General features: G+C 37.5%; 1 protein-coding gene across 1 annotated transcript in view; it reads left to right on the top strand.

The window, feature by feature from the left end:
• The window catches only part of SORBS2 (sorbin and SH3 domain containing 2), a gene marked incomplete at its 5' end in the record, with an annotated part of 78,942 nt that overhangs the window by 14,609 nt on the left and 49,583 nt on the right, over window positions 1–14,750 (top strand). Inside the window, 5 exons of the mRNA XM_082316096.1 lie at window positions 2,406–2,550; window positions 4,930–5,105; window positions 9,511–9,577; window positions 10,682–10,726; window positions 11,926–12,112. Of these exons, the coding sequence (XP_082172222.1) occupies window positions 2,406–2,550; window positions 4,930–5,105; window positions 9,511–9,577; window positions 10,682–10,726; window positions 11,926–12,112 (620 nt within the window). The remainder of the gene's footprint in view (window positions 1–2,405; window positions 2,551–4,929; window positions 5,106–9,510; window positions 9,578–10,681; window positions 10,727–11,925; window positions 12,113–14,750) is intronic.

The raw sequence follows: 14,750 nt of genomic DNA, 5'->3' as shown, positions 1-14,750 counted from the left end.
CAAGAGTTTAATTACCTAGCAGCAGAAATAGGTGGCTCTGCTAGTAGTGGAGCACAGGTAAATTATACTGGAGAAAAAAATAAATGGAGGAGCCGAGGGAAATGAACAGCATGAAAGAGATGAGGATTATCTTCCCAATAACATGGGAAATATGTGCATTTTGGTGAAATAGTTATTTTCTGTATCATCTTATTTTCCAGCAAAGAAGATTGTCTAGGAAAGTAAAAGGTCTAATTCACAAATAGGCATCTTAAAGATTTCACTTCCTTGTAAAATCTGGGAACAAACTCTGTCACCTGGAACTAAAGCATCACATGCTGAGATTGAAATGTCAATAGCTCCCAAATGACTCCAAGGGCAGGAAAAGGCTCTTGGAACTTGAAACTTCCCCAAACTATCTTTTATAGCTGGCCCTCTCATCAGTGGAAGATGCATCAGATAAACGCAATAGCCACCTTCATGGAAACTTTCCTCAAAGAGAAAGTCATTAGGAACTAAGAAATTATAGCTGAGCTGATATCCTCTCAAAAACCTTCAGAAGCAAATCCGAAAATGTCATATATGGGCATGCCACATATACATTTATGACTGATGTCCATCAGCTACTTCTGTGCATCCTGTGTTCATAATACTGTGTACTACTTAGTGTAAGAGCCTTACTGACTAACCCAGCGATTTGGTAAAGCCTGTCACAGGAATATCTTAATTTCTTATTACAGAAATTCATAGGAGTAGTTTTCCAGTCTACAAAGAACTTAACTAGTTCTGCTTCTCTCTTCAGAGAAACAAAAGCCATAGTAAATGAGTAAGAAGGTATAAGGTTCTGGACATAGTTGCATCCTGCCTTCCCTAGATAAAAGCTTTGCCAAAAAGACAATACACAGGCAAAGAGAATGGGTGAACCCCTGAAGCAGGGTAGGGATGGCCGGCCTCATCTAGGAACCTCATCTGAAAACATGGCTTCATACCTCTTGAAATGCTATCTTTGAGCTCATGTAGCTTTTGTATTCTTACAGCTCCAAGTTCTTTTGGAGGGAAGGATGGTGTCAGAAAAGCCAACTTAGTTTACATTTTGGTTCTTGACTTTATTGAGAGAGGGAACATTTAAACACAAAAGTTTTAATGGAGACATCACCACAACACAAACTTTTCAGCTCAGTTCTGAAAACAGGCATCCGTAAAATGAGAAACCCCTGAATGCATCTAGGAGTTCACATGATGTCTGCATAGGAACCAGAATTTGTTTTGCTGTCTTAGCTATTGGAGGCCGAGACGTTAAAAATTTTAAATCAAATCAGTAATCTCCAAAATACAAACATATGCAAGAGGTCATGAATCATTTCATTTTTAAATGTAAAAATCATATGCCTTTTAATATGTTTTTACTTATGCTTTGCTGCTTCAGGTAGTCTCATGTTTTACATTTAAAGCATGTTTTAGTTGTTCTCTTTTGTTATATAAAATGGAGCAAAGCTTGTAGCACTTCTGATTTTGTTCGGATTTAAAGAGTTCTGCATTAAAAGAAATGTTAAAGAGAGCTTCCATCCCTTTTCCGCTGAAGTATTCACTGTCCTCTTGTTTCATTCGATGCTTTCTTGGTACCTCTGTTTTGATCCTTGCAATGCTCCCCATAAAAGTGCTACAGCCCAGATGTGGGGATTTTAAACCTGGGAGCAGGGAGGCAGATTGTTGCAGAAGTACCTCTTCTGACTAAAGCCTAAATGGCTTGTGATGCTGCTATGCTGCCAGTTTACTTAGCTTTCCCATTTTATTTATTTGATTTTGTTCTCTCGTTTTGTGGCTGTGTTTTCTTTATTGGTGCTATTTATTTTTTTTGTGATAGGTTACATATCAGCATCCCATAGTCACTCCAGCTGCCTTCTATTTTTTAAAGAAGCTTTGGCTCACTCTCTAGCTACTCTTAATGAGACTTTTCCCTTCCGTCTGCACAGAAGTTTCCATTAATATCAATAGGGCTTGAGCATGTGCATTAAGGGAATATGTCTTTTGGAGTGAGTGATCTGTGGCAGGCAGCCTTTGTCACACAATGAGAGGAACTTTTACTGCCATCTTCGTTTTATAGTGCTGTCAGACCTCTGCAGACCTTGTTTGTGCCATCTTTGTTGCCTTGACCGTGGTCTTTCTGTCACCTTCCCATGACTTCAGCATGCTTCACAGGCAGCACGTACAAGGAGAGAAGGGGGGAGGTACAAGGTATATAAGGAACATGTTCTGCTCCCCTTGTGATGAGTTTTGTATTTCAGTGAATGCAGATGCCATTATGGCTAGGTACCTGACAACTGGTAATTGTTGTGTGGCTGACAGTCTTGCATCGCTCTTTGTTTGGGATGGCAGTCGGAGGGCTTTGTGTGTAGCTTAATGGGATATTGTTTTGTTTCTCTCAGGCTCAGATCACAGTGAATGGGAACTCTGGCACTGCTGCCAGCCCAGTGAGTCACTTTCAAAGGCCTTTTTCCCCTTCTTCAGCTTACCCTCCACCAGCTTCACTCAATTCCAACATTGTTATCATGCAGCATGGCAGGATGATGGGTAAGCGTCACACAGAGTATCTGCTTTATACATTACGCAACATGTTCCAATTCAGGTGGCAAAGATTGCAAACAATTGCAGAGTGCTTCACATCCATAATGAAGGTATTGTCTATTCATCTAACTTGGGAAGTAAATGCAAAAAGAAATAACATGCATTGTTAGATACAGTAGTGATCCTGAACTGGAGTTACTATTAAGTTTTATTACTTAGGTGTGTGAGAGCAACCTCTTGCCACCTTTCTACTAGCTTTACCGAGGACAGAGCATATATCACAATAACTCAGTGTGTGCAGCCCCTTCAGGTTTTGCCTTCTTTAAGAAACCAAGGGCCAACTTTGTACATTGGTTCTCCCCACAACTTTTGTAATCTTAAGTAGAAATACTGCCAGCAAAGGGTGGAGCTCTGGGCTTTTAAATACCTAAGGCCATGTCAATCTATGATTTGTATATGTATTTTTTGTAGGGCATTGTTAATTTTTATTTTAAAAATACACAATCAGCCTTAGAAAGGAGCTTTGCCAGTATAATCCAGTTTTGCCAGAACAATCATTTGCTTGCTGCTTTTTCTACCAGTGTTTTGCATATTCAGATAAGATTATACATGCAAAATAATTTGAATGTGATCCTGGAGTTTACTATTTTTGTTGTGCATGCAGGGAAATTAGGTGACAGTTTTCACACTGAGACTTACAGCTTAGGTAAATGCTGCTAACCCTATCATAGTGATAAGTACAAAAACCATATACATGGGTTTCTCCACATCCCAGAATTCTAAATTCTTTGATTGTTTCTAGTTTGTCGATCTAAAGGCCTATCAATTCTGTTTTGGATATACCTGAAATAAGTAAAGTGTTTTCCCATGACTTTTACTCTTGTAAGATGCTGAAGTTCTGTGTTCCACAATAACAGCCTGATTTAATTCTCCTTGCTCATGTAAAAACCCCACTGATGGCCTCAGTTTGAGGCTTATGAAGAATGAAGGATCAAATCCAAAATGTTTTCTAAATTTAACGTCATGCATTTTGGGAAAAAGGCCCAAATATTCAGACGTTTGCCATGCAGAGTTGCCCCTCGCCATATATGTGTAGCACTGGATTATTTACAGGATTTCAAACTTGAGTAAATAGCTGAAACAGCCATGCCAAATCCAGCTCTCTGCAGTAGGAGAGAGCAGAAATATTCAAATTAAAATTAGAGCTTTCAGTCACCAGAGCTCCTTTTGCTGATTTATATTACAATTCAAATATTTTCCTTCAGAAGAATCAACGGATGTTAATGTCACACAAAAGGCAATTGTAATCTTCACCAGTAGTGTTAGAATATTTATTTTTACTCCCTACGTTTAATTTATGCTGCTGTAGAAATGTCTCACAAGCATTGTACCTGTTCTTGCAAAGAAAAGATGCTTTGTCATAGCAGCCCACTAATTTACTGAAACGTGCTGCCTGAAGGAGCAGGGCTCTTTTTCCTGCATGCAAGAGAGAAGTACATCATCTGCAGCAGTACTAATTTTTGTATGACATAGCCCAGCAGTGAGGTGGTTTTTGTTAAATAAATGACTCTGAATTTTAGAGGGAAACGGTAATAGGGACACGTTAATTTCATTAATTATAAAGGAAGATTCGAGGGAAAGGGGTAGAAATACTGCAACTCACCACAAACCAGTAACAGCCTGCACAGTTCACCTAAAGTATTGTAGGGGGATCATCAGATTGCTCTACAGATGCCAAGTTACTGAGGTCTGTTTTTATGGATTATATGTGGAGGCACTTAAATATACCAACGTAACTTTAAGGGGCAAAAATTGCACATCAGAATTTGTTTTTTAAACATATTCATGCATCAAAACTTAATGTTTCTAAACACATATCACATAAGTCTTTGTGGAGGGCTGTTTGGAATCTGTTGCTGTGCTTACAGAACAGCAATTTTCTATATTTTGCTAGATTTGGGAGCAGAGGGGAAGTTTTGAAATTATATCACTAATTTCAAAGAATGGATAGAAAGGTGCAAGAGTGTGATTTATAGGAAAAAGGCTGCTGCTGCTGTTTCTCAATAGATTTTGCTGGGTTTGTGAGGTGTTCTCTTTTTTTTTTTTTTTTTTTTTGTGAGCAAGATGCTGAGAAAAAGTACCTCTAATCTAAGAAGATCTGAGTTGAATAGCCTGTCTAGTCCTTAAATAAGTTTATAATTCTGTTAACGTAACAGTAGGTAGGGCAAAGCCCCAGCTAAGAGGATTTTTTTTAAGTGTTGTGTATGTATGTGGTTAAGATCATTGTCAGTCTTTGTACAGAATACTGAAATGGGGAAACGTGTTATAAATGCCAAGTATGATTATTGTATCGTTATACAATATTCTGTCATGTTATCTTTACAGAGTCCACAGAGACATACTCACAGCATGTTCAGACTGTTGGCAGCACCACCACCACCAGTACAATACCAATCTGTAGATCCTCAGAAGAAGAAAAAAAAATTACAGTCATTAAAGCTCCACATTATGCAGGGATTGGCCCGGTAGATGAATCTGGAATCCCTACAGCAATTAGAACGGTAGGAAATTCTGGGGAATCTGTGTATGAACTCATACAATGAATTGATTGTTGGTAATGGGTTTTTCACATTCTTCTAGTCTTATATAATGTGGAATAGAGTGTGCGTAATCAGCGAGCTCATGAATATAATATTGTGTGTTGACGGAAAAGGAGAATGCTGATGGAAGCATAATTGGGCAACCTCATGTTTCTAGTTTTAATTAGAAGCAGCCAAAACTTTGTGTCTCTTTCTTGCTTCTCTTGTAGTTCTTGCCTTTTGGAGATATGCAGTAATTGCATTTGTCTTGTCATTTCTAACATAAAGTTTATACATGCTATATATATGCGTGCATGCAAGTATACATATATATATGTGAGTGTATATATATATAAAAATCTCACTCTTCTGCATTTTGGGGACAGTGGTTCTCCTGTCATTAGGGTAGTGTAGAAATGAATAGTTTTGTTCTGATAATAATCTAAGTGACTAGTATTTTTGTGGAAGTGCAATATATAATCATTGTGCCCTTGAGTGACATGTAAACAAACAGCGTGGAAGCCCTTTCATTGTGACTAGCCCCGTTTTGATCATCTGCCACTAGTCCCTGCTTGAGTGGTCCCAGGATGTCGAACTGAAGAGGTTTGTTTTCACTATGCTGAAGCATTCTTTCCACTCTGCTGTCAGGGCAGCCTCTTCTGGCTGGTCCAGAGAGCACAGTGGCAGCTGCACTAGGTCTGTAAAGGAAGTGCTTACTGGCCTTCCCGGTCGGAGAAGAAGTGCTGTGCTAGTCGGAGAAAGAGTAAGAAGAGTGGGAGCCAGGATGAAAGCCGCAGAGCCCTTGCAGGTGAAGTCTTTGTGAGGTGCAAGGTTGTAGCAGCTGTTGGATGTATCCTCTCTGCCAATACTGGCATATGGGGCTGTGTTGTAATTGCCAAGAACTGCTTCAATGGATTGAAAAATTAGGGGGAAAAACAGGAACTGATGGAGAAAAGCAATAGGAAAAATTCAGAATAAGTGGTAAGATGGGGATAATTTTGATAAGAATGGGGGGAAACTCTGGCATTTCTTGCTTTGTTTTTGACATAAAATTAATATGATCAGAATCTTTTAAAAATGAAGAATTTCTTTGCAGCAATGCTCTAGCTTCCTACCCCTTTTTTAAGTGAATATATCCCTATGCTTTATATAGGATAAAGTATTTTTGTTCCTTTTTTTTAATATTAGATTGAGCTAATAGGGTGCATATCAATTATATAAGATTATAACAGAAATCCCCCTCAAGGGTGCTTAACAGAGTTGGCAATCTGCCAACCTATATTTAACTTTCAGATTGTATGGTCTAAGTCTCTCAGATTTTCTCCTAAAAACATAATGTAATTTGAATTGGGACATTTTTCAGCTGGATTTGCTCTGGTTTTTGTTATGTTTCAGCTTCAAAATATCTTATAGCTTGTAAACTTAGTATTATAGAAATGATTCTCACAATGAGATATGAGTTAAAAGATTATGCTAGCATGTGTGTGTGAGTGTGTGTCTCGTGTGCCACTTTGTGTCCTTATTCTGCTTCCTTAGGACTTAGCTGTGAGATAGTTTTCAAGATACTGATTTGAGATTACATTTTAAATGTGCACGAGTATATTTGAGCACCATGTACCCCAGTCGTGTAAGAACAAAGGTGTTATAGTTGTCAGCAAAACACTCAAATATGCTACCCCTTGACACCTCGCACAAGTGCATTACTATGCAGAAACATGCAAAAGTGCTATAACTGCATTTCTCATGAACACTAGAAGGTAGGATATATCACTCGTTCTTTCCCCAAGGTCAGTGAGCAATCCAAATAGGAATCTTCTCCCAAAAAGGTGAGCCTCACTCCATCTGGAGAAAGAAAGAAGTTTTCAAATTAGTTATCGTTGCATGCAAGGTTTAAAACCTTCTTATTCTTCTGTCTTTATGAAAATGGCAAATCAAAATGGTCTATCAAAAAAGCAGTAAATGCAGATTCACAGGTGGTAAGCAATATACACTCAGTGTTCCGAAACACGCTGCTACTCAAAGGTAAGCTTGTAAATAAGAACTTGGGAGTATCTGTATTCCAGATTTGGAGTGCTTTTCAGGAGTAGGGAGATTTTTCAAGCCGTGGTTATCTCCTCCAAGTCTGTCTTTACTCTCAGAACATGGTTTGTGACAGCTGTTTAGCCAAGGAAAGTAGAGTGATGTTCTCTTCTCTTTCTATTCCTGCAAACCCTCTTTGTCCAAAGCTGCTGAGAGGGGAAGGATTCCTATGAAGCTTTCCGTTCTCTCAGAACCTGCATCCCATGTTAGCATGTTCCCTCCCATATCACTTTAGCTCCTGCCAGCTCTGGGAAGTGCAAGTCTGAAGCCTGAAAACTCAGGTCATTGTTAAGTTCTGCCACCATGCCAAGCCCTGCCCCAAAGATGGTGAAATTCCAAGGCATTAAAAATGAAGTCTTTGGAGAACAGAGGGTAAAACGCTGTTTGCTCAGAAAAGCATTCAGTCAAATGGCACCACCAGAGTTTACCACCAACAGGGTCCTTGGAAAGGAGAAACCAGATTCATGGAAAGCAGTATGACTGCGCTGTTTTAGACTATCCAAAATGATAGCTTCATGTCTAACTATCAGAATTAATCTGTAGACTGAAAAGGCCTCTATTTACTACAAATGAAAAAAACATCAAGTCCCACCAGATTTCTTTTCCATACTTAGTGATGTAATATTTCAGCTAGGAAAAAAAATAACAGAAGGTCCACTGAAAGTGATAAATGCCTCCTTTAATTGCATACTTTCTGATGAATTATTAGAATACTGCAATGATTGTGACCTCTTCTAAGTACCAACTGCAGGTACTTCTTATGTCCTCTTCGTGCTATTTGGCTGATTGTTCATTCACATATGATGATACCATGTTCCAATATTTAATTGCAACAACTATAATGTATGCAAAGCAGGATGGCATCTGAATGGCTTCGTGCATTGTGAATACTGCTAATTCCTCAAACAAATGTTGGTATGTGGGATTACTGACTATAAATTGAGAAAATGTATTTCAAAATGAATTTATTCTATTCTTGACTAGTCCTTGACTAGTTCTTCAGTTGACTGTCAGCTCTTCTTTTAAACAATTTTTTTTTAAATGTCATTTAGTAGCAATTTTCTGAGAACTCAATATTGATTCCTCAAAACACAGGAGCATTTTCTGCCTAGTCCCTTATGGTAAGAGCTCACCATTGTTAACAAAACACATTAATTATGTACAGTAACTGTAATAGGTATTTAGGGTAAAAATGTGATTCACTAAAGAGGGTATGGAGCCAGGTGAACACACTCAGATCTGTCGGTTATTTTGTAGAGAAGAATTTGTGGATTTTCACTTTTCATGGTAAAAAGGAGTGAGCAGAGTGATTGCAGATTTAGTATTAGCTAGTGCAAGATAATGCACATCAAGAGGAGTCTTTTGAATTATCCCTGCGCACCATGAGGTTTGAAGATAATCTTGTACCTCTGCATTAAAACTTTTGCTTTTCTGACTACTGTGGAACGAGTAAAATTTTAGGACCTAAGAAGAATAATACTGAAAACATGTTTGCCTTTGTGTTATCTCCTTTTCTGAAATATTACCATCCTATCTCAAAGAAAACTGCAGCAAAAGAGAAAGTGCAGAAGGATAAGAGATAAAAATAATTAGAAGCACAAGCAAATGTTGATATGAGGAGAGTTTGGAAACTTTGGGATTGCTTAGTTTACAAAAGTAAGGATAAGTATAATTTAGTGAGCGGTTATTGAAAGGTATATTGTATCCACTTTTTCAAAATAGAAAAATAAGTTAAAATTGAGTTGCCTAGAAAGGGAATTTAAAATTGATAAAAGGAAATACTGTTTTTTTACAAACCAAACATTAACTCTTAAATATAGTGCTGTCTTAGTTCTTTTCTCAGTAGTATTCCAAAGTTTTTCTGCATTATTTAACAATTATATTTTGAAGATAATTTAAGTTGGAAATTGCCAGGAGTTCAAAAGAAGCTCTTCTTACAGGCTTGTAATTTCGAAGGTGTTTGTATTTTCATGTAAAGTATCTAGCTTTCATCGTTGTCACATATAGGGCACTAAGAAGATAAACTCTTGATCTGGCACTAATTCCTATGTTCCTAACCATTGTACCCTCCAAGATCAGAGTCCAAAACTGACTCAGTTTCAGTGTCTTCCAAAACTTGTTACAGGAATTCCTAGATGAAAAGCATAAATACACCATTTGAAATAGATGATATGAAAATTATTATATTAAATAGGGGACAAAACATAATAGGCTTTGTGTCCAGAATAACATTAAATGTCTGATCAGATCTGTACACACAGGTATTTTTATTTTCTTGTTAATTGTTTAAAAACTGTATTTTATTTAGACAGTTGACAGGCCGAAGGATTGGTACAAGACAATGTTCAAGCAAATCCATATGGTTCATAAGCCTGGTAAGTATGCTTTTGTCTTGGCTGGGTGGTTCTCAGTGGTATTAAAAAATGCACTTTTCTGCATTTTGGTTGTCTGCTATGTGAGAATACAAGTGTTCACCAAGTGTCGGATAATGAATGAAATCAAATGGGTAAATTCGATGATAGATTTTACTGCAGAGAGCTTTTTTTCCTCTGCTAAAGGCTGAACATTTCTAATGGGTTTATTTTATTACTAAAACGAAATAAAAATTAAAGTGATTAGGATAGGTATGCAACCAGTATGATTCCATGTCACTGGGGAGCTCAGTGAAGCGATCCTCATCTCCAGTTTGAGGGATGAGAAATTTGCACCTGTAAATCTCCTACCATAGCAGCTTGCTTTTTTTTTTGAGAGCTCATGTGTTAGAACCGCATAGGCTAGTAAACAGGCTGTTTTGAGGATACATTTTCTGTCTGAATTGCATTTTTTTCCTAGAATGTCTTAATTGGTTTTGCTGAAATGGAGCTTTGGTGACATTACTAGCTTTAGAATTAACGTCCTTTATCATGATTGTCACCAAGGATGTCAAGAAACTGTATAAACAGCAATTATGTTCATTACACCTCCAGAAGGAAGACTTTATTCGTCTGAGGTAGAGCTTGCATTCAGTATGGTCACACAGAATGTTAGTGGGAGAATAAAAAACGTAAGCAGGAAAATTTTGGCTTACAAGATCTATTTTGAACACTAGTCACATAGTAGATATTTGAGGTTGCTTTTTGTGATAGGAACAATAACTTAATAGTCTCTAGTAGAGAGCTGACAAAAGGAAGAAATTGATCTCAGGGAAGGGAGAACAACAGACAAAAAAGCTATAATTTGCAATTCAATGCTAACCAGTAAGTACACAATATGGGTGACATGACCAGAATATACCATTTTCCCAATAAGATGGTAAAAATAGCCTATGGTAAGCGTAATGGGAAGAGAGAGTCTTCAGAAAACACCTGTGAGATGAGGAAAAGAAATACAGCACTTGATTGCCTACCAATCTTCTGTTTGTATTTGCAAAAACAGAGCTGCTTTGCTGTGATAAACTGGCATGTATTGCGCTACTGTAACATGTCTATTTCTTTTTGTAGATGACGACACAGACATGTATAATACTGCGTATGCGTACAGTACTGGTAGGAATTATTCCCTCACTTCAAAATCTTTTGTTAATGTCAGCAAGTAACAGGGGTAGTTAACTATTCACGCTTGCTTTTATAATGCTTATATAAACATTTTTTTATCATCTTGTTTGATCTCAGTTGGTGTTTTTTCATGCTTTTTTTCCCAAATGAAACAAAGTTTAATTTTGGTTTCATTCTTACCACGGAAATTAATTGCAGCTGTGGGCCTCTTACTGTAGATGGGATACACTGTAATACTGTAGTTTCTTGATTACATGGCATTTATTTTCACTAGTGATTGTGAGTAACACACCCTCTCCTTATCAAAATGAAGAGGCAACTACTGTGTGAAAGTACAAATGCTAATTACTGACATGGGAGGACAAAAAGGTTGTACTGAAAACACCTTTTAAAATATGCAGTAAGAGTGCCTAATAAAGATGATTCTGTTTTATGATCTTGTTCATTTTTGCTGTAGGCACTGGTGATGATGTTATTTAGCTGCAAGAAAGACATATTCATCTAAGATATATAATTGTTTTGTCTTTCAGAAGATTATAACCATGTGGTAAAATTGTTTATAAAAATGAAAGAGTGAATAGGCTATACGTGCAAAAAAACCGTAGTGCCTTGTGCAAAACGCTATTCAAAATTCTTCCATTTCAGTGCTTGTTGCATTCAGCATGCTCTCATACTGCCTTTTTCTGTACTGTTGAGAGCATTGGTTCTGGGTTGGTTGTTTGAGATCTGTTTGGACTCATGATCCTCTTCAAGATACGCTATTCCGTAGTTGTCCCAAACTAACAGTAATTATTAAAACAATGAAAAAACTGTGCATTTCCTGCCTCTTCTCTTCCTTCTGAACATAGAGAACTGAGAGGCCGGATGAACCTGGGCATTAATTACAGGCTGTCATTAACAGCTCTAATGGATATATACAGCCCTTAACTTCTCTCCCCCTCAAATTAATTATTAATTTATTTTAACCATACTGCACTTTATCTGTGTGTTTGTAGTTTTATATAGAAGTATATAAAAAGTATTCTAATGAGTTATGTGGTATACAGCAATGTACTTTTAAAAATGCATTTACACATTTTTGTAACCTTGCAGCTTTATTGAGTAACTCTGGGTTCTTGTAGCATTCCATGTTGTGTCTTATTAAAACTCATTCTTATGCTGTGACTATTTCTGGTTTTGTTTTATATTAGGGAGCTACAGTCCATCCTTCTCTGCTCAGGCACACCCAGCTGCAAAGACGCAGACGTACAGACCGTTGTCTAAAAGCGCTTCTGACAGTAGCTCCGATGCCTTTAAGGTCTCATCCCCTTTACCACCTCCACATGTGCCACCTCCAGTACCACCACATCGTCTGAGGGAAAGGTCTACACCAGAAAAGTAAGTTAGCATGTTTTCAAAAACTGTTCTTGGTATGTACAGTAATCCAATTACAGGATATCACAAAGGATAAAATAGCAGCTATAGAATAATATGACTTCAAGGGCTTTATTCAAGGGACAGTCAGGTGATATGGGGTACTCATCAGTGGTGTGGGCATCATGCGTGGTGCTGCCATTTCTTCAAAGTGCTAAAGAAGTGCTTATTCTTACAAGTGATACCAGCATGAGCATTTAAGATTTTCATTCTCATTAGCAGGATTGTCCTACTTGTTGTGTTTCAGAACAATCCATGCTCTAGCAACTGTCTTGAAAAGTTAGTCTCTGAGTGGGAAAGGCTGTTTATGGTATACAGGAGCAAAGAGAAAGGATCTAAAAGATGTTGTAAATTGAAATTCAAGGAAGGGCAAAACTGTAAGAGTGTAGCAGTCAACCTATGTTTCCCGAGAGCTCAGAAGTGCTTTATATCCCCATTTGTTCAATCTCTATCTCCATTTTGGTAGACCAAGAAGGTGATTACAGATTAAAGGGGCATTTCAGATTTCTCATGGTTTTCCAGCTTCAAACTTGCTGCACAAAACTAGGTCCCAGTGGTTAGAGTCCAGTCTGGAAAAGGTTAATACTTAATAACTCAGAAAAAAAATGCTTGTCCTTCTGATAAAACTCTGCAAAGTGCCCCTCAGACAAACTCTATAGACTTGTCAGCATATCTGTAGCTGTTAGCTCAAGCAAAAAGCTTTTTCTTTAGTGTTTACATTCATGAATATTACATGTTAATATAATACTATGTTATTATACATTTATATATGTGTGTGTGTATGTATGTATATATTTTATCTATGAAAAGGGTAGTTTTTTGTTCCATTTGTGGCTACAAGCCCAACTCTCTTGGTTACACTCAAGCAACAAAACAGAATTTGCCCATTTTTGTCAGCTTGGACACTGTAAACATTTTGATATGTAGAAATTGCATTATATTAAACAGTTTCAAATAATTAGCAGTTTGAATAAAATATTATGAGAAAAGACCATACTAAGTGTTTCATGTTAAGACTATGACTATAGCAATCCAAAAGGTAATCCAGCAGATACACACATTGCAGAGGAAAATGGGATTGCTTGGTGATTACTGATATTGGCTACTCCTGTTGCTGATGGCAAGTTGTCAAGAGGAAATGCTAGGGGTTAGAGTTGGGCTACCTCCCAAAGGCCATGAGGTTTGAATTTTGTTAGCAAGCCCTACAGAAGTGTAGATTTTGTTAGCAAGGCACCAAAATGTGGATCTGTGTAGCTTTGATCTCTGAAGTTATGTGAGTCATCATCCTGTGCTAGGCCAAATGCCTTGGTCACAGAAACTGAGGCCTGTTGCAGTTCCCTTTGTCAAGCTTGAAAATAACTGCTTCAGTGCTGAATTTGGGTGTTTAGCTTCTCCTTTTAATCTCCTGCATGATAAGACAGGCAGTGGAAATCTATGTTCTCCAGGCCAGGAGATGCCAAACACGTTAGTTATGCTTTGTCTGCTGCTGACAGCTATAGCTCATCAATCTTCTCCTGCCATTGGGAGATTCTTTTTTTTTAATTGCCTATAAAGCCTGTGTACTTAAAATCTCACATAAGAGGCTTAGGTCCACATGTATCACAGTTTCATAGCTGGGAGGCAAGATATGGTTTGCATTAACAGTTGGGCTCAAAAATATTGTCCATAAGGGATCACAGGCTAAATGCTGTAAATCAAGTGAATTGAGTGTGAATCAGAATTTCAGTAGCATCCTTTTTTCTTCAATGACTTGCAGTATAATGCAACCAGATCAGAACATTTCCATTTTCCTGTTCTTTCTCAAAAAATACAACCTTTTCTGCTCTGAAACTAATTTTTTCCTCAGTGAAAATAAACAATAGAGCCATGTAGAACTACTTCCCTTGAAATGTAGGGCGTTTTATAAATAGAGGTGTCTGTGTCCCAGAAATTGCGCTCACAAACATACTGTAAACAAAAGCTACCCCATAGATTTTTTTTAAGGCACGTGATATGTGCCTTATTATGTCAGGTCACATCAAACCAAGTCACATTAGAAAGGCTGATAGAACTGATAGAATTTAATCAGTGTATGCTCTTTCTTATTGTAAATGCAGACAATAGCTGCTAGGATTTCCCCTTTCCTTTCCCCCATGCTTTGAGTTACTAGTGTGTCATTTTACACAGAGCTAAATAAAAAGATTGTGCAAGCTACAGTTTTCCAAATGCAATGTAGGTAGTGACTACAAAACCTGCCATGAAAAGGTAGCTCTCACTGTGATGGTAGCTAGCTAACCCTCCCCTCAAAATGTATAGGTAGCTATTAATACAACATGGTAAATGACTGAAAAAATATAGTAGTAGGGGTTACTTTTTATTCTTTGCATAGCACTATTAAACTGAAAGCAAATTTATAATTACAGAGAAAATGGATAAATTTCTGTCCCAAAGTCAACTGCCAAATTCATGTTCTTGCTTATCTACTCAAATTTCCAGGGAAACAGTATACTGCTTACAAGGATATTCAGGAGCAGTTCTACTACAGGTCAGGATAAAGAGCATCTGTTAGACTTTTACACTGTCTTTTAAAATAATTCCTCAATTTTTGTCTCAGAAAATTTTG

The sequence above is a fragment of the Platalea leucorodia genome (assembly GCF_965183815.1).
Source record: "Platalea leucorodia genome assembly, chromosome: 6".
NCBI classification, from domain to species: Eukaryota; Metazoa; Chordata; class Aves; order Pelecaniformes; family Threskiornithidae; genus Platalea; species Platalea leucorodia.
The sequence above is the reverse complement of the archived record's forward strand: the minus strand, read 5'-3'. Positions and strand labels throughout refer to the sequence as shown.